We start from the raw sequence: 24,804 nt of genomic DNA, 5'->3' as shown, positions 1-24,804 counted from the left end.
CTTTTCGAAAAACGAACGTTAACAAGAATAATAATCAAAGTACAATGTAGTGATAAACGTGGAACATGAAGCTTCTTTTAGTTACCTTGTATATTTAAAATATGTTCGGATATTTTTCAGCGTCGGCCGATGTGCATTAAGGCCACACGATGACCTGAGTCATAGCTAAGATTCAACGACACGTACTATGACAGCTCAAAACTCCAACTCACAAACTCACCTATCTACGTACCTTTATTCGAACAGATCTGGAGCCGAACCCAGTGAGCCTAGCTTCCAATTTGACACTATTAATGCAGTTAAAAGAAAATCAACCTTTTATATTTAAATAGGGTTTATAAGCTTGTATACTTATATGTTCTAATAGCATATAGTATCTGAATATATGTCTTTAGTAATAATAAAATGCTTACTTAGGCAAATAGTTGCTGTTTTATATCACTGGTTGCCGAAATAGTAATTTGCTGTCGAACCCATTTTTACCTTATTATAAACGTCAGTCCCATAAGCTCAAAGCTCATTCTCTGTTCGTACAGACTATCTAATTTTAGTGACAGCATTATAACAGGACACGATGCAGTAATAAAAAATAATTGGAAACTATCCAATATGAATGATCAAGTGTCCCGAAAAAGAAATCACTTATGTTAACCGTTGAACTACAACCAAAAAATATTCCCTTTCGCGATTGGAAGGCACAGCCTTTGACCTAATCCTCGCAAGGCATCGGAATTACGCCGGACGATGCAAATGACTATTGAGATGGCATCATTGCATGCCTGTTGATCGTCACAGAGGAGAACACGGCAGATTGCCCAGTGAAACCGTGTGAGAAGGAAATGGGCGTACACGGTCGGATAAACATATTATTCTACCGATACATGTTTACTTTACAAGCCGACCTGCTAGCGTAAATAAATTATATTGTGTTTTCAGCGTCCTCTACCATATTAGATCCTACCGCCAAAAAGAAGGAGTCCTAACGGAAATGCACAAATTCATTTGAAATTGGTCTGTCCAACGACGCGCGCAGACGGTGCCATTTTAACCGCGCAGGTATACTCCAGTTTCGGGAATGAAGCGTTTAGGCCATGAGCAAGGTTGGAATCGTTCATAAAATACCAAAGGAGAAATAGATACGCATATTTTGGGGGCCAATCAGCGCGGTTTCCAGGGTGAATAGCTAGTGATTACAGGGGTTCTCTGGCAACAACTGTCACCCATACTGAGCAGCACTCGAATGTGGAGAATCATATGCTTCTCAACATTGGCCCATTCTGGTCATCTTAATAAAAATTTCAATAATCGTACTACGCCATATTTAACGCCACCTTCATGGCCGTTACTTTGGGATATAGGAACGGCGAGCCGAAATGAAAGTCTGTAAGCTGCGATTCTTTGCGCACAACGCCATTTCCGTCTGCACTAGCCATTTGTTGTTTATCCAAATCTGATAGAGGATAACTAGCGCTGCAAAGTGCCCGACCGTTGTTAGCGGACGTTTTGGCGTTACATGAACTGACTACTAACTACTGCGAGCAGACGCTCTAAATTGCATGTTGTGTAGTACGTTGGCTTTGAGGGTTTTAAGCTATAGCCTTGGTATATTCTGTGCAGTGACGCCAGCAAAATAGATACTTTGCAACGATAGCTGCTATTCTTTAGCATTCGCTTAAGCTAGAATAACAGGTAGAAAAAACCTTGCGAATGTTGTCGACCCGCATGGCCAATTAATTAAATAACAGAAAGCGGGCAAAAAAGATGAAGCCAGAATGTCGTGGTGTCACACGAACAATACGAGGCAGTTTCCTTAGGACCAGCTAGAGGCAGCCGCACAGCGTTTTATGCATGACCTCATCATATCATAGCCGGCGACAACAAAGAGATTATTAACGAAACAAGACATTACCAAATAAGGACATTACCAAACAAGATAGGGCGGCTCGACGGAAGAACCTGGTCTGCCTAAATCGTTGAGAACGCCATTGTCACACGAACAACTGCGACGCACCGATCAATAGGAAGGCTCCTTCGCTTGAAGGTCATCGTCGCCAAAGCAAAACATGTAGTCGAAAGCAGCTAAGAAGAAAAGAATCCCTAGGCTTAAAGAAAAACATATACGAGCCACACACAAAGAGATACAGTTACATCGCAGCGTACACAGACCCACATTCGCAGCGTCACGCAAAAACTTGAAACGCTCGTACACGACACTCGGTGTTTAAGGGAGAAAACAAATCTACATCGGCCTTATACTATTGATCTTCTCACGGGCGGCCTCAAGGCATTATATCGGTATCGCCTTATACAAGCACACGAGAACGTCGAGTAATCAATATTACTTTGCAATATACAGACGGTAAGCTTTGGTGAAGGGAATAATAATTCGATACTATTGTGCAAAATGGTTTTCAATATTATCGTACTTCTAAGGTCCTTTAGTGTATCTCACAACTTTCAGCCTTGAATTCTCTTTGAACACGGTTATGGAAGCTTCTACTGTACTATCGAAGTTTTACAATGAATAGTAACTATATGGCGCACATTATATATAGAGGAAAAAAACATTCTTAATACAAAGCTGTGTCGCCAATGAACAAATCAACACAAAATATACATACAGTATGAAACTATATGATATTGAAGTGAAGAAGGGGGCACATGTCATAAAGGAGACTATCAGAGCCATAGCGCGGCTCATTGACACAGCACATAATGAACACTGATCGTTTAGCTTTGTTAATTACTCTATTTGTTTATATAATACTATAGAAACAGAGCTTTTTTTTTTTCGATAAACACTAGGTTCTAAACGCACACGTCGACTAGACACACATGTAGTGAATTTCCATGTTATTAATATGATTACATTGTCTCATTTTTTTAGTTTCAACTCACGATGGCTGTTTGAAGGAATCTTACTTGATTCAGGGATGCTTCGATATATTAACCAATCTATTTGCCATTTTTAAATGTATTGCTTTTGTACGTAACAAGCTTCTCTATACTTCTGAATATGGTCTAGGATGTAAGCACTTTCTTTACTCAACTTGTTTTTACTTTATTTAAAAAAAAAGCTGGCTAGCTCGCCGATGTGAACTTCTTAAATTAAAAAGTTTGGCGCCTAGACGTAGGCGAATCTGTACATCATATGATGTTTACTATATCCGTTAATGAGGCCGTCGGAGCAGCTTCAAAAGTATGTAGAGGATTGCTCAATGATGTTGAGCTGCTTATTTTTTGCTTGAATGAAAATAATTTTCTACAGCGAAATTTTAATTGTAGAAATGCAGCGTTTCACGTTCTCTGAGATTGGTGGTTCTTCGTAGATCGATATTAGATACGAAGTTATTAGATCACCTAGCTCGGACTATACTTTCCCTAAGCATTATCAGCGGTCTTCTTATCTGCTAAATTTTTGTATTCCCCGTTTTCGTTGTCCACTGAGGAAATGCGTCACATATCCGACTGAAGCACGGCAATCAAAAACATTGGATGCAGCCATAAAAATCCACAGATCTTGCAAGCTGCACTGCGAGGGGTCGACCATTTGACGGTACCCGACCGGACCGAAGCCCCTGGGCTGGTTATAATATATAGATTATGGCTTGTAACTCCTTTATGTCGCCACACTCGTCAAATGCCGATAAAATTGGATAACTTTACCGCTTGGATTCAAAGGGATGTGAAACATGTGTTGCTCTATCGTATATACCGGGAGCGGTGCTATACGATCGGGTGCTAGCTTACCTAATAGATAGTAAATGGACAATTAGAATCTGAGTTCATGGTTTGTCATTTTATCGAGGTCTGCTAGCTGACATAATCGATAATCGATGGTGGACATACGGGCCCGCAACTTGAGATTTGATTAGCTTCTTTAAATTCTAAGTTAACATTCGTTGCTCTCGTCTAGAAAGCATTCGATGCTGATCTGATAGTTGTAATTTTCTACATGTTATCTACGTACAGGTAAAAGTCGTCCTTACCATGGGAAAGATGGCCTGACACGAAGCAAATTGTTGCGGTTGAGTTAAAATTCAATTTTAATTTTCAGAGAAGAGAATCCGCCAGCTTGCCACCGCTTACCCCCTTATGGCCCCACACTTCTTAATCTTCGCGCACGAGAGAATTTACACCGAATAGCATTATGGGTTTTGTGCGTATGTCCATGTCGTATGTTACGCTTACGGTATGCGTGCGAGTTAGCCGTTACCCATCTAGTGCTTGCCTCGCACGTAACGGCTAGTTCCCCCTTCATTGTCGATTGCTGTGGTGATGGTAATAGTGCTGCCATTGGTTCAGTTCACCACCGACCGAAATCTCGCATATCTTCACGTGCACCGAATATATACAGAACGTTCTGAACCTACAAAGAGCGTAAAACTCTGCGCCCCTGGCCACGCTTGGCGTCATCTCAGCAATGGGCACAGCTGGCACAAGTTGATTCGGGTGCGGCTAGGGACCAACGAGGGTGCCGAGAGCTTGTGGACCATGCGCTCAATAAATCTCTGTGCTTGCCAGCGCGCTCACGACGTGCGGGATTAAAAACGTACTCCTCTGTACAAGCTGAGGTAGCCCTCTGCATCATATGTAGGAACGGACCGAGTGGTACTACGGAGGTCTCGCAGACTGAGGTCCCGCAGAAGGTTGTCGAAATGGACAGGAGCAAAGGTGAAAAGGCGCTGCTGTGTTAACGTGCGACAAGGTACGGTACTCAATAAACTAGACGTTCGCTGCGAACTAATTATAATTCAAGTTTAAAAGGAAGCTTTTTATCAAAATGCTGCTGGCTATAGGCATGACTGCGTCCGTGTGTGTGAGCGTGCGTGTCTGTGTCTCGCGTGCGGCGTCTGCCGCTGTGAAACGCTAAAAGTTTGGTTTGAATATGATTTTTCTAGGGTTTGATGAGCTTCTCGACAGAAAACGACGACGATGGTTAGACTAAGCTATTGTGGTAAGTGTCACTATATATTACACCCCTGTTAACAGCACAGTCTTCATGTTCCATGGAAAGTCCAAGAAAAACCGTGTAGCATAAGAAAATATATCAATGGCCTATTGTTGTTTTTCGGAGCAAACAATTATTGGATTAATCATATCACTTCTTTGAGCTGTATTACATATGCTTAGCATCCGTCTTTTGCGCCTACCTTCCTAGGAAGACATGTTTTGCATAACAAACATCCTATACAGTTAGCTTTATCGTTCCTTGCTATTTCTAGACCTTTCCGGTAAGGTGTCTTAAGTTGAAAACATTAAACAGCGCACTAGCTATATTAGAGCTATATCAACTGCAAAAATTACCTATTGCATGTAACAGTATTCGTCTCCGTAGCAGAGGATTCACGTTCGTTGTTACATCTGGATACTTTTAGCATCAACAGAGGCGCAAACGACTGTATAGGTTATGTTAGGAGATGTTGTTTAGCACAAATATGGCACGGTTCCTACATAAATTCTATGCCACTCACCTTGTAAGAACATGTAGTGATCTATACAGTGTGTCAACAAGCGGATAAGCTTCAATTGTGAGCGAGAGAACCTTTCAAAAAATCACAAACATGCATAATCCGAAAGCGTTTGTAACGTTCTTTAGTCTAAATATCTCCTATTGCTTTGTCAAAGTGATTTGGCCCACAAATCTGCATCCTGTAAAATCTAACCCGTTTTGAAAATCGGTGATCTTAGCAGCTTCTCTTCATCCCTTTGTTGGCACCAGTCACTCGTCGTAAATGAAAGCCAGACGATTGCTTTGTCCAGTAATAGCTCAATTACGAATCCTTTGCCCCGTGACGCGCCCGCTCCAATATAACCCGGTAAAATGCTCATTAAGCGTTAAAATCCTTTGTTGGGATAGAATAAAATTTGCCATGGAAATATACACAGCTATCCACACATGACATCTATTAGACATTTCCATAGAATAAAATGTCCTATGGGAACTCATGTCAATATGGAAGGTTCGTTGACGTTTGCTTCGTTTCCTCTTTAATTATATCGATCTCTGTGACTGTCATGATAAATTACTGTCTGAGCCCTTTGACTAACTGCAGCTAATTTTCTCTAATTGCTATACTTTTTCACAGAGATTAAACAAAAATTTGATGAGTTAGCTGTAGTAACAATATCAAGCCAATGGAGTCATGATTGATAAAGTATAAGTGTTAAAGAGATGCGTAGGCGTCACTCTCTCAGCAAATTTACTAATAGTTTCCACGAGTGTATGTCGATATATGAGCACAGCTATCTAATTAATAGCGAAAATCTTTACCGTACCGTTCGTTGGCTCATCCGTTACAAAACGTTGTCGGATAATTTGTATACTTAGCTTAGGTGCAGATTTTACGAGTATGATACCCGAATTCGTTTCAGGTCATATCGGTGGTAGGCGTGTGAAGACGTTTTGGTTTTTGCGCGTTCTATCACTCTCGCTTATCTTTCCGTTACCTAGTCCGGTGTCGTCGAACGTGCAGACAAAAATTACTCTGCTCAATTGCATTTCGCAGGAGCTGCCCGCCACCGTATCGCCTCGCTTTCAGGAATGTATAGAATCGGCGCGAACGTCAGGCACTGTCTACCGCTTTATAATTGTATGGCCAATATAATCATAATTATACCTTTGAAAGGACAGAGAAATTCAGTGAGTCGCGTCGGCTATCCGTAAAACATATAAAACCATGTCACCGCTGGCTGTAAAAGCTATGTATCATAGTCCGACCCGTCTGACTATACCGGCATTAATGGTTCTTTTTTAATCCTTAGCTTCGTTGAGCTCTGGCTGCTTTCTTAACTACATTCTCAGTTAAAACCGTATAAGCCTAGAAATAAGGTCGAAAAGCTAACGAAGTTCCCTCAATATTCGCCCTGGATTCCTGCGGCTCGTACGTATTGGGCCTGGGTGCGAGATATGCTTTCAGTGATCCGCTCAGATTCATTGGTCCGGGACGTTGTACAGCATAACGGCCCTGTATTGCGTGATCAGAATGTAGTAATAAAGCAGAAGTCGCTTTACAAGAAAATAAATATTATTATGATGGCTTAGTGAAGTTCTACGAAGTGCTTGTCTTTCGGTATCTCTTGATGCACTTGTTATTGATGTCCTGCGTTTTCATCAAGACAAATTATAATATTTCAAAACTGACATGTGAAGATTCGATAAACATAGATTTCTGCAACTACCATACCATAATAAAAATAATTATATATCGTTTGCGGACAGGGTTTCGAGTGCATCCTTCGACTCGCTAACGCGGTAAGTAAGGCTCGATTGATTTTCAAAATCATCGCATAGAGCGCAATATCATCAAGACGATAATGGCTATAGATCACGTAGCTGCACGTGCATAGTTTCCGACGATAGCAAGGCCATTGAGGACATATAATATACTTATCACTTCATTCATTATACAAGCCTCTCATCATCTGCACACTAGAATATCGCATGGTAAGGTCTAAAGATATGGATGAGTTTGAGAGTGTAGTTCATTACCTAGCATTCTAGGTATCACTGGTATTGTCGCTGTTATAATTATTCCGCTGTTTGTTTTGATGTACTTCACACAGCTCTACGAGACTGGCTAGGATAATTTATTTGGCGTATAGTTGCACTGAGCCAACCTAGGTTATTTTATTCATGTCCCTAAAAAAAAGGCTTGCCCGAAGGAAGGTTCTGTGGCGGATTTTGATCAGCCTTTAGTGGTCTGCGTTTGTCACAGATCGAAGCATTCCTGTAACTTAGTCCCTGAGGGCATATTACTCCATTTCCTGCAGGTCGTATTAACAGGAGCTTAAGGCTCACTTAAGCTGACTAATTCAAAATGTCTCTGTTGCCTAGACAACTACGGTCGAACTCTTCATTCAGTGGTAATTAAAGTCGTACTTTTATAAGCGACGATCTCGGGAATTGAAAAATCGTAAAATTTTATGTGCTTGTACACCTTCCGTTCCCCATGAGTAATTTTCTTCTGTGTAAATAGTGGAACCTCACGGTTCTGGAGCGCCCAGATTGACCAATATTACTTGTGACAATAGTGTCCAAATAAAGAGGATAGTAATATTATATAAATTGTTAGTAAAGATCTTGGTGTCTTCTCCTACAACCTTTTGGAGGTTTCGTAGATCCGACCGGACCGTAGCGTGAACGTGGGCACGCTATTTACGGCTGTGGGAGACTTTAAAGGAACACGGTTCGAGAAAGCAGCGTTAGAGTGTCAGGCCCCACTGCCCGCCATGAAGTTCACGATTTGTATGTTAGAACACTTCCGAAAGGTAATTTATTTCGTGCCCAACATACCATTGACTCTTAAAAATTTACGTTAACATTCGACATCTTATGAATTAACTTCTAGTGGGTTCCTTCTAATCTTTGATGACTGTCTTTTGGTTTCGCAATACAAGTTGCCCTGTAAAGAAATAAATATTAAGCTACATGTACTAAACACGTATGAGAAATATAACAATTTTAAAAAGTTCCCTTAGTTTACGCCATGTTTTTTAACACTGTCTACCGCCGTAGTCTAGGCGTCATCAGCGTGTAATTTTAAATAGGCTCTATTTCAACTGATGAGATGACATTGGCCGCAGTGTATGTTTATAGGGTCTGACGGTCACACATTGCGAAGTCAAGGGAGACGTCTCCAAGTTCCTATCTTACTGACTTTGCATATAAGAAAAATTACGAATTAAGGCACCTGATGAATTCTTCTAAATTATTTACGGGGAAGAAGTCAGTATCAATGGCGCGCGGCCAGCTACAAGTTAATCTAGAAACAAATTATTAGCCTCGTACGTAACATGTGTGCAAAACTCTTGCCCGCGTTCAAATGCTAAACCTGAGATCGAGCCCTGTTAAAGGTCAATGGACCTGAGCATTTAAAGCTGAGGTCGGTATGTCGTCAGACCATGTATCGTTCTACCCAAAAGCAGTCTTGCATTAAATCACGGTCTTTGTTAAAGCACTGGATAAATAAAAACTGGCCGCAGGGATCTTCGCTGCCAAACGAGCCTATCCCTACCGAGAGCGTCGAGTGCAAACTCTGCTAATGAAGTCCTAACACGCATATCGAGCAGAAACGTCATGTGAATGACGTCGTGTTCACTGGGTGCTGTATTTCTTACTGGGCAATTTGAAAACGATGAAGTCTCCATTTCGTCAGCAAAACTTCTTCTTTCATTTAAGACAATGAAAGCTACACTCCAGTAATATCTTATCCTTAGACATATCCTTAAGGTAAAAAAAAAGTCGACCTTACTCTCATTAATGACAAATGAAACAAGCATTCTAATAGGCCGGCCCCTGATGCTGAGCAGACGTCCAATCCAGAGAGTATATAGAAAAGTCAACGCTCTTATGCGATTATAGGCTGTATAGTGTAGGTGGCACGAGAAATTTGCCTATATGTAATCATAGTGAGCCGAATATTGCTAAATTATCAATAGAGAAATGAGTAAGTAGGACTCGCATCTATGGCATAATGCAAGAAGGGTCAGCTATGTGAAAAATAGTTTTCAATCAATCAATCAATCCAGTCGTCTTCAACCCCGCCACCGAACCCCCTTATCGTTCTGAGACTAAAATATGCCCCCTGATTTAATCACGTCGATCATGTTGATTTTTTTTATACAGATTAAATTCGATTTTATAGCCTGATCTTTTAAATTAGGTTTTAGCATACATCTATACTTATTTTTTCTTGTCTTATTAAATTGATAGCTCTGCAGGAACCGCATAAGAACTCATCGACCTTCGTTGAAGTCTGGATAACAAGGACCGATTTCGAACTCCACGGCTACAACTGGAACGCCGCCTAGAAAGAAGATGCAAATGGAGACTAGGGTAGGCTAACGGTCACAATGTGAAAAGTAAAAGTAAACGTTCGATTACCCTGTTCGTGGTCGGAATTCGATCAGTGATGAAGTGGGCAAATTGAAAATGCCATGCTAGTATAGCTAATGAGGTTCGTGCGTTATCGAAGCGAGTTAATCGTTGAACTATACGCATGTTACTAAGGATTTTTACATTGCTATAATTTGTTGCTAGATGAGTTAGTAGCTGCTTGTATAGGGAGAATGTGTAATGCACAATATAGTATTACATTAATCCTGGCCGACCAATCCAAGCAAAGAACGTAATTAAATAAGTCAAAGGACATCTATGGATATCAGCGACAATACTGAAATGTAACGGCATCTAGCTGGAAGCAACAATCTGGTTAGCTGCGACCGATAGCCCATTCGAAATATATCGTTACTAATACGCACCCTAGTAAGAGTCATGCACAGATACAGGGAATACCAAGGCCACCCTGAAAAACTACTATTCAATTGTTATGCACGGGCCCCAGTATTGAATAAATTATTTTGAAGCATATGATCATGTCAGTATGTTCTTTATCGTTGGTAATAAAGACGGGAGACGGGATTAAGACTTGAAGTTTAGCCACCTTAACGTAATTTGGCAAATACTAGGTTAAAATAGGATAGTGAATGATTAACTTTTGTTGCTTGGATAGATCAGGGGTTGCTCGACGTGCTCCTGCTGGATCAGCCCCACTAGCGTTGCCTCTGATCGCTAACCAACTGAAACACGTTAACGCTTATACTGTCCGTGACAAGTGTTATTCTAAACATTTGCCTAAAACGAAGGACGGTCGCCAGAACATACATTTCTGTTTGATATTTACGATTAGTGCATGAGAACCCGGCTAGCAGGAAAATTGTATTCAGCAAGTTGAAATTTCCGCGTCGTCTTTACTAAGATGCTGTACTTCGAGAAATATCTAAGTACGAGGCAGTACATCCGCAAGTGGCGATTGCTCGAATCATACCTTTGTAGATTTTCAAAAATATATTTAGCTTAAGCTACGAAATGACAGTTAGCCTTGCCATCTCATGATCGTCGTTTCTTCTGTCACGCATAGCAGTGGACCAGCCTTCATATCTTAATATGCAGGAGCCCAATAAGACTTTTCCTATCCAATATAGGTAGCTCTGTAAGGGTCGATGTCTTAGCTTTGCAAACCAACCTTTTTTTTCCGTTAGGTTTTGGCTTGCAGGCTATATTGTCCACACAGAGGCCCCATAGGGAGGCATGGGCCCCGCCACTGTACATTTTGGTAAGTCAATCATCTGGTTATGAGCACGTTACCTTCAAATGGCCTAAGGTGTGAAAGAAATATGATGCTTTACCACGTCACCCTCGAAAGCCAGCTAGTAACCTCTTACTAGGAGGTAGCTGATTTCTTTATTCACTATTTGTAGCCACGACCTCCTTGTAAGTCACCTGTCTCGTTGCTAGACATGCTCAAAAGGCCTTTACATAGGACGACGCGACGCTTTAAAGCCAAACGACGAAAACAACATTCCATACAAACATCGAGTCGGCGATAGCCCATAATTGTACTTTGCCATTAAGTGATCGCATCTGGTTTCTGCAACTCGACTTCAATTACCTATTTAGTACTGGTAAAACTCCTCTGTGCAAAACTTTATACTGTTCCATGGCCTCCTGTGTTCCTATGCTTCTTTGGAGGCTCTTAGCTTTTAAGTGTTTGTTCTATTCATTCTCGATTTTCATTTTCAGTATAGTATTGCGCGGTTGACGCCGTGATCAAGGCTATAAATCCTAATAGGCGGCCATCACTACGCGATATGCCAGAAAAATAATTTGTTCCTGTTTTGTTCGCATTCAGAAATTATACCATTAACTCGGTGTGTGCAGCTTCAGTTTCTGGGAGACGGTGACGAGGCTGGCGATTGTCGCCGTCGTAATGATGGGTCTATGCTAAATCGGCGAGACAGGAGGACCGGAAGCAGTGGTTGTGGCTGTGGCTAGAGAAAGGCCCGCGACGCGTGGATCAGTTATGACTACTGCCGCCGTTTGGCTTCGGCGCTTGTTTAACGTTAATTGGATTCAAGTGCACCCTTCCGTACAATATCGCCTATGAACAAGCAACTGGTACGCAGTGCTACGAGGCCTGTTTTGCATATGCATCTAATTCTGACGGAATAGTTGGAGTGAGAAAGTCCTGAGAGCACGCAACATGGCGATGCGTAAACAACGTCTCGACTTAGCTGCGCTTGGATTTTTTATGCAATATAGTATATAGTCGTTAGGTGTATACCGCCCCAGTTAGGTTAAGGTGGCTGCGTGCTAAAACATACTTGACAAACTATTGGATAAGCTCAGCTAGATCGATTACAGCCATTTTTACACTATATTACTTCTAATGGTTCTATAAATAAATGACAATCCCTAATTGATTCGCGCTCAAGGAAACTGAGACAGTCTAAAAATGATGTGCTTAAGAGAATCTACCTCGACACATTCTAGTCTTAGCAAGCCATCCGAAACACCCTGAACCCTTTCAGTTTAAGACACTCTATGAAACACACGTCTATGATTCTGTATTTAGTTCGACGGCGCGGGCTCGCACAACGAGTCCCGTCACTAACGTATTCGTCGGAAATAGATATCTGTTCTATTACAAATGAGAGTGGTTGAAGCCTTTATTTATACGAATCTCTCTTCAACCGTTTCTCTCGGTTGGAATGATCGTTTTGGGCTTTTGGGTCTATTGTGCAGTTTTTGCTGAAATGTTAGATTCGTGCTGATAGATCTACCCAAAATGCTAGATTACATTCAACAATGTCCCATCACAGCGTTAATATCAATATCAATAATGATGAATGATAAGTGATCAACACAAATACGTTCTATGTACGTTAAGTTGCGAACTTTGCTATAGCACCACTGTACGCGAAGTCGCCATTACTAGGTTACTGATAAGAGTACAGCAGTCATCTGCTAATAAATCTGAATTGTGTTTTATTATTGATTAGGTATTATCTAAACAAATATGATTGTAGGGCAAGGGTATTTTGAAGGACGTATCGTAATCTGCCTGATATCACAGATTCGAACGACTTTGTGCAATTCACCTAATGAAGACAACATGATCGACCAACGAGGACCTAATGGACATGATCCATGAAGATATCACTGGCCAACCGAACTAGGCTTCAGCTGGTGAGATTTTGAAGAATTCTAAGAAATGAACGCATAAATATAAGCACTGCGTTGCTAAAAACGTTGTCAAGCATCTGAAAATGATGTATTGTGTGATGCTGTACGAGTAGAATCTGGGGGAAGCGACCTTCAGGCTAACCGACACGAGTTCTTGTAGGACTAGGCCATTTCGATGTTAAGTATTCTTCTTACACCGTTTAGCATTAGCACTCGAATATCCGAGCCGTTCAACTAGCGGAATTTGTTGTTAACCTACTTAAGTGGCCTAAAGGCGATCCTTGTATGGATATATGTATGGAGACCATATATGGATCCTGCTTACTTTTTCGGAGTTTGGATGTAACTGTTACGTAAACGCTACCAGAATGCCAGTAATGCCGGAAAACGCATACGAACTTTGCGGAGTTGCAAAACTAGATGTGAAAATAATAACTTGTATTATATTGTCCTTAGTTCTGAAGATCTTGGAAGCTCAGAAAGATTTCAGGCTAAGGGTTGAGGGCGAAGGATCGCCTTCAAGATAATTTACTTTTTAGAAAATTCAGTGTCACCAGTCGTCCTTGAATATAATGAAATATCAATCAATTATCACAGCGTATGTTCCTTGCCGTAATTTGGTAGGTCGCGCGATCTCGAACAGCGATGCAGTCTGTAGCCTAGTTAACTGGTGAATCTCGGTACACCCTTCTTTTCCCTTCTTTAATGATATTATCCGCGAGGAAGCTTCATACTCGTTACGAAAGCAGTGTTTCGTGGTTAAAAATTACGTACCGTCTCGTTATTGCCAGGTAAACTTGCACATGATTTGATTTAGTAATAAACAAGTACGCTATAAGCTGACTATTCAAGTCAATCGCTTTCTTCCCGAATAAATCTGGCTGTTCAATGATGCTTAAAATAGCACCTTTATTTTGGACGTTCCGATGCTCGCCAGTCGAAGGTCAAATGCGTAAACCTGATGGCCGACATTCTATTATATAGCGGACACATTTGGCTCAATTTTCGGAGGTGGATGGCGTTAGGGGTATCTAAAACTGAATGGGTCATTGAGCTACATACTCGAACAATGGAGGCTTGACCAAACAAACAAAACGTTGCCTCCCCTCAACGTTTCGTTCGATGACTATTGTTAAAATATGGGGTTTGGCATATTTCATTAACTGCACGCTGAGCTTTGTTTACGACCGTTTTGAAATAAGCACGCTAAAATGCACATGGACTTTAAAATTTGGTACTTTCCGTTGTGCGTCAGCCTTCACTATTCAGAACGATTGACTCAAGAGGCGAGTCGCATTTATTGTGCTCAGTATAGTCGAAGAGAGGCTCATACTGATTAAAATGTTCCATTTTCCCCATTCAAACGCTTCTCGAAAATGGCTGGATCGTTTTTATGACTGGCTTCTGTGGCTTCCCCAATAACAGACATTCAACGGTGCTCATACGGAGACGCACAACATAAGCCTGTATAAACGCTGAATTTAAACGATATATTGCAGACGTGTCTCAGCTGTTGTAGCGTGAGTCTGTTTCTGTTAGTAGACGCTCGTATTCTTTCAGTGTTCAAAATGAGTTGCGTTTATGCAAATAGCATTGTTTACGTAATACACCAAGCCATTATGAAATCAACGGGATATGCCAGCAAACAATGCATTTTCGTGAGGCGTTTAAGTTATCTAAATAATAACAAATAGCTTTGAAAGTGGACATATGTTCATGGTGTCATTTTTTTTTTTAAATTTTGTTTCCGATTAAAAAGGAGACAATTATTGCCGATGTGGCAACAGCTGTTCCCGTTCTGTTTGGTACTGTATCGTATACAATGATAACATGCGTTACAATTAGAGAGACAATCCGGAGAGTTGGCTTTATTTGAAACTGATTCAAATCTCTTAATAGCTTGCATGCTATTTAGTTAGTTTAAGTATGACTTTTAATCAGCACACAGACGGAAAATGAGTCTCAATTTAACCCTCTTTTAAGTCTACTAGCGACTGTTTCTGTTCTCAGAAAGAACAATTCGAAGACAAACGGTGTCTTGTTAGTAGTTGTAGCAGTTCCGGTTGTGCGACGATACCTGTTTTGCCACTGGTGAATTCAACGGGCGTTATTTTTCTGAAGATCTTTATCGGTCGACTCATCTAATGTAACTTTACAGCGTTTCATTCGTAGCGCGGCTTTTTGTCTTTTGCAGGGCCGCGGCATCAATACACTCGTCTCTGGCCTAAGTTGAATGTTGACGATTCGCGCTCCCTAACGCCCTTAGCGAGCCGTTATGGAAAGATCTTCTTTTCGAATTGCTACCCCACCAGAACAGTAGCAGTGCACACATCATTCCAGGTAGTAAAAATAGGATCTAGACGACCCAAGCCAGGGCAGAATATTTCCGACTCGTTTGTTTTCTCACTAAACCACCGACTCCGCCATTGTCCTTAGCAAAATGCGTTTGCGTCCATTAGCACACAGCGAGAAATATAGGGAAAGTGAAGAGTCTACGAAGAACTAAAGCGCTGCATTATTATCACTGTATTCTGACCAAAGTATACGGGGAGCGTAAACCGATTACCGCTGCCATTTGAATGTCACGGGACTCACAATGCTCACATTGGTTATGTGTCGTATGCGTTATATGCTATACAATTTACTCTAACGTAACTTCTATATTGTTGCGCGATAAACTTATTCATCTATCAAAAAAAAACCACACGTTTATAGTGCTGACGACTTGATTCGTATAGAGGTAAAGCGACTTTGGTATCTTCCATGAACTTGTTTTACAGTTGACTATCTCATTTGAAAATTTTCCTGTCATTAAGTACCGTGTCTTGAGAAATTCATCAGCGCTATGGGTAGTATGCCGACTGCACGTCATCACGAAGAGTAAATGTAAGTTCAGTGCACAAATCACAAATAAATGTTACGTTTCCTGTGCTAAGGTCCTAAGCTACGAACGAGGCTCAGTGTTTCTATATTCGTTAACTCCTTCGCTACGCCAATTTTAGCCAGACTGAACTTTTGGTTAAATTAAGCTGCATGGTTGATCCGCTAACAAGGAGTGCTTGATATCTATACGTCTACCTGCTGTTTATCTGCTGCTATTCATGGACAAAGTTTCTTAAAAGCCATGAGTAAGGGCTACAATTAAAGATTTATTAGATTAGCCATTTATTGCACCGGTTACCTCCTACTAAATGCTGCTATGCCACAAGATATGCTTGTTCTATATCATGGTAGTTAGACTATCCATAAGGAACTTCCTCCGCCATGTCCTGTTGACACTTGTGTTTTTCGGAAACTTGTCCACAAATGTATACCGAAAAAGTCGCTCTGAGGCGCTGCATAAAACTAATTTATTATGCGGCAGGTATATCCTCATGACTAGAAATTTGGCGGACTAAAGCTTAATGCTTATTGAATCTAGTAAACTTGTTTTCATTTCCCCGTCTCGCCACTCTGTCCGTACTTCTCATAGCATGCCTTTTGCAGTGACCGAAGGTTTAACGACAAAAGGAATTACTTTATAGTATCGTACCTACAATGAGTTATCTACCAGCATGACTTTCATATGAAACACAGGGTAGTACACATACAGGTCATCGCTACTTGTTCCCAAACGAGCCGCTTTATGGTCACGATCGAACGCTATTATTTACACACGCGCCGTTTATTGCCTTGGTTTAGAACAATGCCTAGGCCGTTCGCCTACTATGTTAACGGTTTGACACTCACGTTCTTGCAGACGTCCGCCATACCTATTACGAAAAGTAATATAGTACGTATTCTATTGGGTGTGTGTTCGGGCAGCTTATCTCTAGATGAAGTGGGTTGACCCGAATCCCTCAGTCGACCAGTATTTTGTTTATTTACATAGTACAGTTTAAATTTAATTGTATGTTGGTAAAGTCTAACAATTCTTTACCGGAAATCACAATCTTTCTTTATGCTCAGTTGTCGATAAATAAACGATAGCCTCGCTTTAAACCTTACGTGCATTTGTAAAGAAAGTTAAGAAGTATTTTCTTAGCTTTCTACACACTGTGTGTTTCCCAGAACGAAACGTATTTCGAGTTTTCGAGCTTGTCCTATTTGGCTTAGTAGAAAAGCAGTAACATAGAAGTAGAATTAACATCAACGAAAATAGCCTTGTAGTTCGCCTCTATATCAAGATCCAATACTGAAAAAGCTTTTTATTTCCTCGTATATGTACTAATGAACTTTAGTGCCTGTAAAAATCAGGCTCAAACGCAGCGAAGGACAGGGTGGGGTCGAGGTGACGCTCTGAACTTCTAGTACTTGATAGAAATTTATTCGTATCGTTTTTTTCTTCCAAAAGATTATGTTAAAATATATTCTGAAATATAACGAAACCTTCGAGCGAAGTGTTACTATAAAGATTTGTTCCTTCAAACAGGCCACAGTTCTTAATCGCCTTGCTGCAAATAACCGTGCAGTTCTAGTTTGTACCCAAGCCCAAGTGAGAAGTCAATGAATCCGTAAATGTCAGCCAGCCTTCTTGACGGCTGTCTGACATATTATAACTATCATCGAAGAACATAAAATCGGCATTCGGCGACGACTAACACCTACCCTAAGTGGTGATGGTTATTCCGATATCCACGATCTGTCGATACCGTGACAGAGCGCAACGAAAATGGTGTGGATATATTTGCATCGAGGCTTATGCTAGCGTTCTGCCTGTGAGGGGCAACGGATAGCAGTCTGATGGGTGACGTCCAACGGACAACGAACGCAGGCTTCTGTTTGGCCAGCTGAATAACGGAACATTTAGGTTCAAGATCGAGCACTGATTTGAGGGGCGATGGATTTCTTGCAGCTCAATTACGCGAGTTATCTCTGTTTCTGTGATACATTCAAATGATGTTTCCGACATCTATAGGGAAGAATAGACGCTTTTTCAAGCGATAAAGGCCGGCAGGACATAGAACGTCTTATAAACAGTATAGAAATGATTTCTTGACACGTTTAAGACATTCATAGAATTTGGCGAAATGCGTGAAATAAATGCTCGGCATGGCCTTACATCTTGCTGACTTTTTCCTTCGCTGTTTTATCGATTAAATGTCTTACTTTCTGTCATCTTCCGTGACAATTACTATTGCGTAGCTATTTCCCATATGCCTATTTAGTAACTATGCGTGTTATAGTTTCCAGGAAGGCGTTTGTGTTTTTATGCTAATCTCTATTTTAATTTATAAGCAGATTACGTAAGAGAACGCACGGCTTTAGTGGACCACCGTAGCCTCGCTTACCCTCCATGATCCGCTCTGGTAAGCATATGCTAGGCAATGTGTCTTTGACCTTCAACGATTGTTTACGCTCATGAATAAAATTATCATTTATGAACTATAGCAACATTACTCATATAAGCACTGACCACTATTTTCTTGTTTTGGCATCGAGTAATACTTTTCTGTTTTGTGTGGGCAGCGTTCCAGAGCGGCTGTTTGCGCTACCTTCGAAGTTGGTACTGTTCAGTATTGTAAATAGAGGTGTGTTAAAGTAAATCTCGTGGGCTCGCTGCGTTAAGGCCTGCCTTCATCCTGCAGTGTCACTCGACGATCCGGTTACAGCGTGAACTGTTTTGTTGTAGCGGGTGTTTTGAAAATGCTCACGCAGCAGTATATAGCGATTATATGATACAACACCTACGCGATTTGCTACTGAACCAATCGATTTACTTCTACAAGAATTCTCTGCAACAAAGAACACTTCTTTTTGGATGCAATCTATGTTTCTGTTACATTTATATTCTGTCAAAAAAAAATACTCGTAATTTTTTTGGTAAGGCTTTTAGTAAACACTGAAGCATTCGAAAAAAGCGTTGTCTACTGGCGAGCAGATCCAGATACTTTCATCACATCATCGGACACGCCAGAATCTGTTGCACGATTGAATTATGTTCTTTACAAATATTATTTAGATTAGTCAAATAGATTGGTTTGTACCCGTTTTATATCGAGGCTCAATTCCGAATCACTAGCATACCGAAACACAATTACCTCTCCCCGTTTACACACAGGAAAGAATTTTAGGCTATATTTTCTGTGAAACATCATTGAGGGCTTTTTTCTTCCGACTAAATGGCGTCGAATATTTAAATTGTAATCTAAATGGGGAGAATCACCTTTAGTGCAGATGGAAAGTTTGGGATATGCTAAATTACGCCGGACTTCATATTTCCATAGTAAATTGATATTGATGGTTGAAAACTCCGGTCGAAAGCTAGACACACAGCGCTTTGTGTAAAGGTAATAGGTTTTGATGTTAATCCTTTTTCCTCTCCTTTTTGAGAGGAATTTTCCGTGTGACGGCATCGTAATAGCCCGTTTGCCTATTAACCAGGAAAATGCACACTTCGTTTTGTACACGCAGAGCGACGAAACGTTTACTCGACGTAAATAAGTTGAACAAATATGCGATTACCTTTCACATTTCTAAAACAGATATTCTTAAGTTATAAGAGCAACACTGTCTAAGGCTCGGAGTAGACAGGGTGTACCCGTCCAGGGTCGACCCAATTCTTGCATTAAAAAGTGGTCAACACCGACTTAAATTACAGGTGTCGTCAATGCGTTGGTCGGCTCAAGGCAGGGTCGGAGTACTCATACCGGTACCCAAAGGCGAAATCGAGTTACTCACGTCCATTAGGTGGTCCATTAGTGATTAATTACAGGCTTATTGACAGCCCAACCAACGTCTAGATTACCCGGCAGTGTTTCGGCACCCTGGGTGTCAGTCGACCCGTTTCTCTGTTCTTGAGACATTGTGAGATAAGCCGACATACTTGATCCGGTTCAACTACGTCCCGGGGACAGAATCAACATGTCAGCCGAAACTCACAGCAAGCAATTGATGTTCAATATCTACTGTGCTATGCGAAGACCTACTTTAGATTTTTTACCACTTAAACTAAAAAAGACGTCTTTCACAGGGTGGAAACTATTCTAATTACAGCTGTCGATCATGAATCTGGGGCATTGCACTAACCTAAAGAAACTTCTGGAGGTTTGTTATTGACGTTAATTCATCGGCTTGTTTGTGCTTCCTAATGAGCGGATGATAGGGGGATGCAACGACAATACAACAATGCTTGGAAGCAATGTTGTGCTACAATAGCGACTTTCTTCTAATAAATCCGTTGAAAAGATAGCGTTCCATTTGGCCAGAATGTGTGCTAGGGTGCATGCGAAAAATTTCCACTGTCAACCCCGTACACAGCCGAAACAATAAATATAAAACGGCTACATATTAGCACGTTTCAATCGTACGAAATTAACGATGCCACAAAACAAAAGGAAATCATGTTTTGCTCGACAATTCTCAGCTTTTTATATTCAGTGGCTACAAAAACATACGGTCCCATGTGATTTAACGTGCTATAATCTTTATTATGCACCTTAGATGAAAAAATGACTTTCTTTATTTCCACAAACCCATACCTTTGCTTTCATTTTCCTGATCTTTTCTGAAATTCCTGCTGTGCTCTTTCTGTTTAAGAAAAACTATGCTTCGGACAATTGAAAAACTTCAAATGAAAGACATCGCAGTTTGTCTCCTCTTCGTTAAAGTTATTTAACTTTTCTTGTAGGGGCCTGAAACCTTTCAGCATCGATATTGTCACAATTGACAATAATACGTGTGGTACAATGAATAATAAATGAGATTTACGGTCGTTGAATATAACAACTGCAAGATAAGATCAAATTTAAGAGTTTAAATGACTTGGAAAGTCATTGAAATTTCGCTAGGGATACGACCGGAAATCTCGTGATACTGAGCTTGCCGCCAATCTGCTTCGCTATCACAATTGTCAAGTATCATGTCATATTTAGCGATGTCTTGGCGTCGTCATGTACGATGCTACAATTCAAGATGCTCTCTTAGTACTGTAGACTTAAAAAAAAAAAAAAAAAAAAAACAATTTCTATTTATGTTGCTAAATATTGAATTGAATTGAGTTAATCAAGGAATATGGTTTTGGCAACGCGAGGAAACCGCCCTCAGTGCCTCTATTATGAACAGTCATGCATGAATGATTTCTGCAAAGCCTGTTCACTACCAAAAGGAGTACACGCGTGCATGTATCAGAGTCTTGCGTAATGAATGGGCCTTGTTGAGTACAATGGAGTAATAATTTTAACCCTAGCTCATAAGCTAATAACCCTAGCGCATAGAATGAATGCGGAATTGAACCTAGTTGCGAGCGATTAGGTAGTGCTTTTCAACATATATTTCATAGTCCTGTAGCCACGAGGCCAAGCGAGCGTCTCACGGCTTTCGTAAGAGCCGGAACTCGCAAGACACTCCAAGCGGAAAACATTGCTCCTTTATTGAGTTATTTTCAGTACATTACAGGGCACCGATCAATGAAAATAACCTACGTGACTGAATGTAAGAATTCGTCCTCTGTGCGGTACAGCAAGTAAAAGATCTCGGCATGTCAATGCGAAACGAACGAAATAATTTCTAACAATAAGATCCGTTTATTCTGAGATGATAAATTAAAGCGAAGGTATAGGTGGGAAATATGGCGAACTTTGGCGGTTCAATTTAAATTGTGAAATAGTCTGGACTGGAAATGTCCATAAAAAGCACAAAGTTTCTTCATGTAAATTCTCTTCAGTGGCTTTCCTTTATGAAAGCTACTTAGTTTAAATATCGCGCTATGCTAATAACAGCACAGTCATAATACCCTTATAGAAAACAGCGAGGTACAGAGGTTTGACATGAATTATAAACATTTTCGTAAGTTAAAAACGAGGCCTGTTATTAGTTACTCGCTAGCAAAAGCGGGAGAAGTTTCAAAATAATAGCTGCACGCTCTTAGATAATTTTTCAAATGTCGAGTGACCCCAGAAAGCGTTGTGTCGTCGTCGTCGCCGTCGTCGTCCCCCTCCAGAAAAGGAATTGTCGATTGTCGTAATGGATAAGGCCTGCACCATTCGTGGAGAAGTATTTTGTTGAACGACGTACTCGTGCTGTACGTTAGAACGAACATGATCAATATTTTTTAAATAAAATTCTCTATATCTTGCTCTATTAAACCATAATGCTGAACTTCCGAACTTATTGTATTTAAAGAAGTCGCAAAGTAAATCCAGCCAACAACACCTGAGTGTGTATTCCGTTGATTTAAGTTAATCAATGCAGATTTATAACAAACTGTGTACTTTACTCTTATATTGTTTTGTATTTTGAGCGATTAAATGAAGAACGTCTCTTTTTGGTCGGTGTAAAATATTATAGGTATACACTTGCTTACGACCATGAGCGTACGTCTCGAAAAACGACAATTTATACCTTTGTCACTCGTACTTAATTGCGTAGTGACACTTTTTTGCCTTCATCTATATTTTTTCGTTATACCTATGAGCCCAAACAGCAATATAGTTTTTCTGCAAACATTCTTATTAAGGAAGCGACATCTTCTGACGTGCTCGCTTCAAACGAAGCTCAGTATTTTCCGGAGTAGCACGCTGATATCGTTGGCCCTAGTTTTGGCTAGCGTTGACTAAGGATCGCTTCTCCTAAACTGACAATGAAAATTTCCAATAGCTGCGTATCATTGGCTTAGAGCTAAATCTGCTAATGACGGGTTAGAAAACGGCATTTTGAGGCAGCAAGAGTATGGTATGACGAAATGCTCACTACGGAGTTAGCTATTTTTTCGTAAGGCTGAATATCTTAGATTCGAATTTTATCAATGATGAAAGCAACGTATTAGCGTACATCTAGTGATAATTATATTCTATACTATCCGGAGTGTTTTCCAGTACTGCGGAGCATATGGTGCATAGTATATGTAAAAAAAATTAAAGAATAGACTAACAATACTGGCGAATACTGTTAGTCTATTCTTTAATTAACACACGGTCTTCTATCCCAGGGCCCGCAGTTCATTTACGGTCAAATGCTTTCCCACGTATAAATCAATTTTCAGATTGTCTTTAATATTAGCAGAAATCATCTTTTCGGCAGAGTCGATGAAAGCCTTTTATCAAACACAACCAAAATAAAGTATTTCTTAAATAAACAAGTATAAATTTAACCGGAAAGGTTGGATGTTTCGTCATTCGTGATTCTTAACCATTGTAAGATGGTAATGCTTGTATATACAGTAGTTATACCACCGAAAGGCATTTTCGGAGCCCCGTCGTCATGCGAAGATGCAGGGCTCCATTTCGGTTGCAGGAAGTTAGAACTCAGCAGTCCGTTTGCTGTATGTGTCTCACTGGGGAACGTACGTTTCCCTACCTGAGGTGGACAGTGCATCTCAAGACGTTTGTGTTAAAAAATTGAACATGCTCACATAGAGTAAGGTAAGGGTCACCGTCTTAATTACAAAGCACATCATCAACCATGATACTTCGATAATGAATCCGCGTTCATTAGCGCTGCATTTACTCTACCTGTGAATGTTAAATCTTCTACAGGGACTTCCAGGAACGATGTCAATTTGTCTAGTTGCCCTCAAAATGGAAACGAGCCATGCGTCAATTGCATTTTCCCTAGGACTAAAAAAGCAAATACATTTCCTAAAATAGGTACCCCGAATCTATTCGACATACGAGCGTAATGGACTATAAACATGTCTACTGATGTTCCCTACATTAGCTCGGTGCCTTGATAAGGGTATTATGAAACGTTTTTAGGTCAACGGTCTCCTAATAGGGCCGTGCGCAAGTGTACTTATTTTTTATTTTTAATATGTGTTTGGTAGTATCTTTGAAAAAGGAGAGACGAAGCATCGTTCGTGGGAAAAAATTACTTTGGAACCTCTCATAGTACTACCTACATTTCGCCGTACTGAAGCTGAGCAACAATCGGCAAATTGATGCATAATCGACTTTCGGAAGAGATAGCGGTAATCTTTTGGTCACGTCTTTCAAACGTTACTGTAACAGTCGTTTATAATTTGCACGAGTGCAGAATATAGCTGTTCAAAAGTCCTTTGGAAAATAACCACTAATATTTTCGAACGGCCTCCGCATCATTTCGTTTAGCCCAAATTCCTTGTGCTAGTATAGTATTGGTGTCCTGATTGTATCACTACATGTCCTTCCGGTGACCAGCCCCTTTTACAGGACCGGTTCAGAGTTATTCTATGCGTTTCGCCCATTATGTGCAAATCTCCACTGCTAGCTGCCGCTAACCGGGTCAGAAATTTTGGCTTTTAATAAGAATTATAGAGATGGCAGTGCCCTGATTATATGCAAAAAATATATTTTTTGGAAAGGCTTAAACAATAGCTTAAAATTTAGTCTAAAATAGAAGAAGGTACCGGCCTATTATTTTACGATATCTTTCTTTGCTTTTTTTTTTTTTGTTATTTTTATTTCCGATTGATTCGTTTATCAGAAACCGTAGCTAGCACCCTACATAATGAATACAATATTGATGGATATTTCTGGCTAACGATTAACAACGGGGTTTGTTGGATCACGACTCTCACGGCATAACATGTTGCCTCGGAAAAAGAACCTCTATTATAGGCAAATTAATCGTTCTTTTTGTCCGTGAAGTCCGTGAATCTGTTTGTCCACATCATATTTTTAGCAATGTCTGAGTGAATGATATCTGATCAGAAATTATTGTATTTAGTAGAACTATTAGAGAAAATTACAAGGAACATTTATCACTTGAGTTATAAAGTTATCTTCTATCGGCAATTTCCAGTCAACTGCAAGGTAGTAGCAAGATGGTAAAACAAGTACGACGAAGAATGTTGTAAGCTTGAAATGATATACGGTCCTATA

General features: G+C 40.4%; 1 protein-coding gene and 1 long non-coding RNA gene across 3 annotated transcripts in view; one reads left to right on the top strand and one right to left on the bottom strand.

The window, feature by feature from the left end:
• The first annotated feature begins 4,205 nt into the window (after positions 1-4,205).
• On the top strand, positions 4,206-10,378 carry LOC111247806 (uncharacterized). 2 transcript variants are annotated; one of them, XM_022799219.2, is made up of 6 exons: positions 4,206-4,708; positions 4,902-4,957; positions 6,376-6,593; positions 7,223-7,255; positions 8,122-8,271; positions 9,724-10,378. In XM_022799219.2, the coding sequence occupies exons 2-6, from the start codon at positions 4,936-4,938 to the stop codon at positions 9,811-9,813; spliced, it is 513 nt and encodes a 170-aa protein (XP_022654954.1). In that variant the 5' UTR covers positions 4,206-4,708; positions 4,902-4,935; the 3' UTR covers positions 9,814-10,378. The 2 variants fall into 2 exon arrangements, with proteins under 2 accessions (XP_022654954.1, XP_022654955.1); XM_022799220.2 differs by having other exon boundaries at positions 4,243-4,708; positions 9,716-10,378.
• The window catches only part of LOC147756524 (uncharacterized), a 42,823-nt gene continuing 27,716 nt past the window's right edge, over positions 9,698-24,804 (bottom strand). The window contains exon 3 of the long non-coding RNA XR_015324526.1: positions 9,698-9,809. This is a non-coding gene — a long non-coding RNA (uncharacterized LOC147756524). The remainder of the gene's footprint in view (positions 9,810-24,804) is intronic.

The sequence above is a fragment of the Varroa destructor genome, unplaced genomic scaffold (assembly GCF_002443255.2).
Source record: "Varroa destructor unplaced genomic scaffold, Vdes_3.0 BEIS01000003.1, whole genome shotgun sequence".
NCBI classification, from domain to species: Eukaryota; Metazoa; Arthropoda; class Arachnida; order Mesostigmata; family Varroidae; genus Varroa; species Varroa destructor.
The sequence above is the reverse complement of the archived record's forward strand: the minus strand, read 5'-3'. Positions and strand labels throughout refer to the sequence as shown.

Excerpts from the sequence above, each read along its gene's own strand:
- LOC111247806 (XM_022799219.2), top strand. The coding sequence starts at position 4,936 with ATGGTTAGACTAAGCTATTGTG. Across the intron at positions 4,958-6,375 it reads GGTTAGACTAAGCTATTGTG|GTCATATCGGTGGTAGGCGT; the intron begins GTAAGTGTCACT and ends AATTCGTTTCAG. Across the intron at positions 6,594-7,222 it reads CTGTCTACCGCTTTATAATT|GGTTTCGAGTGCATCCTTCG; the intron begins GTATGGCCAATA and ends GTTTGCGGACAG.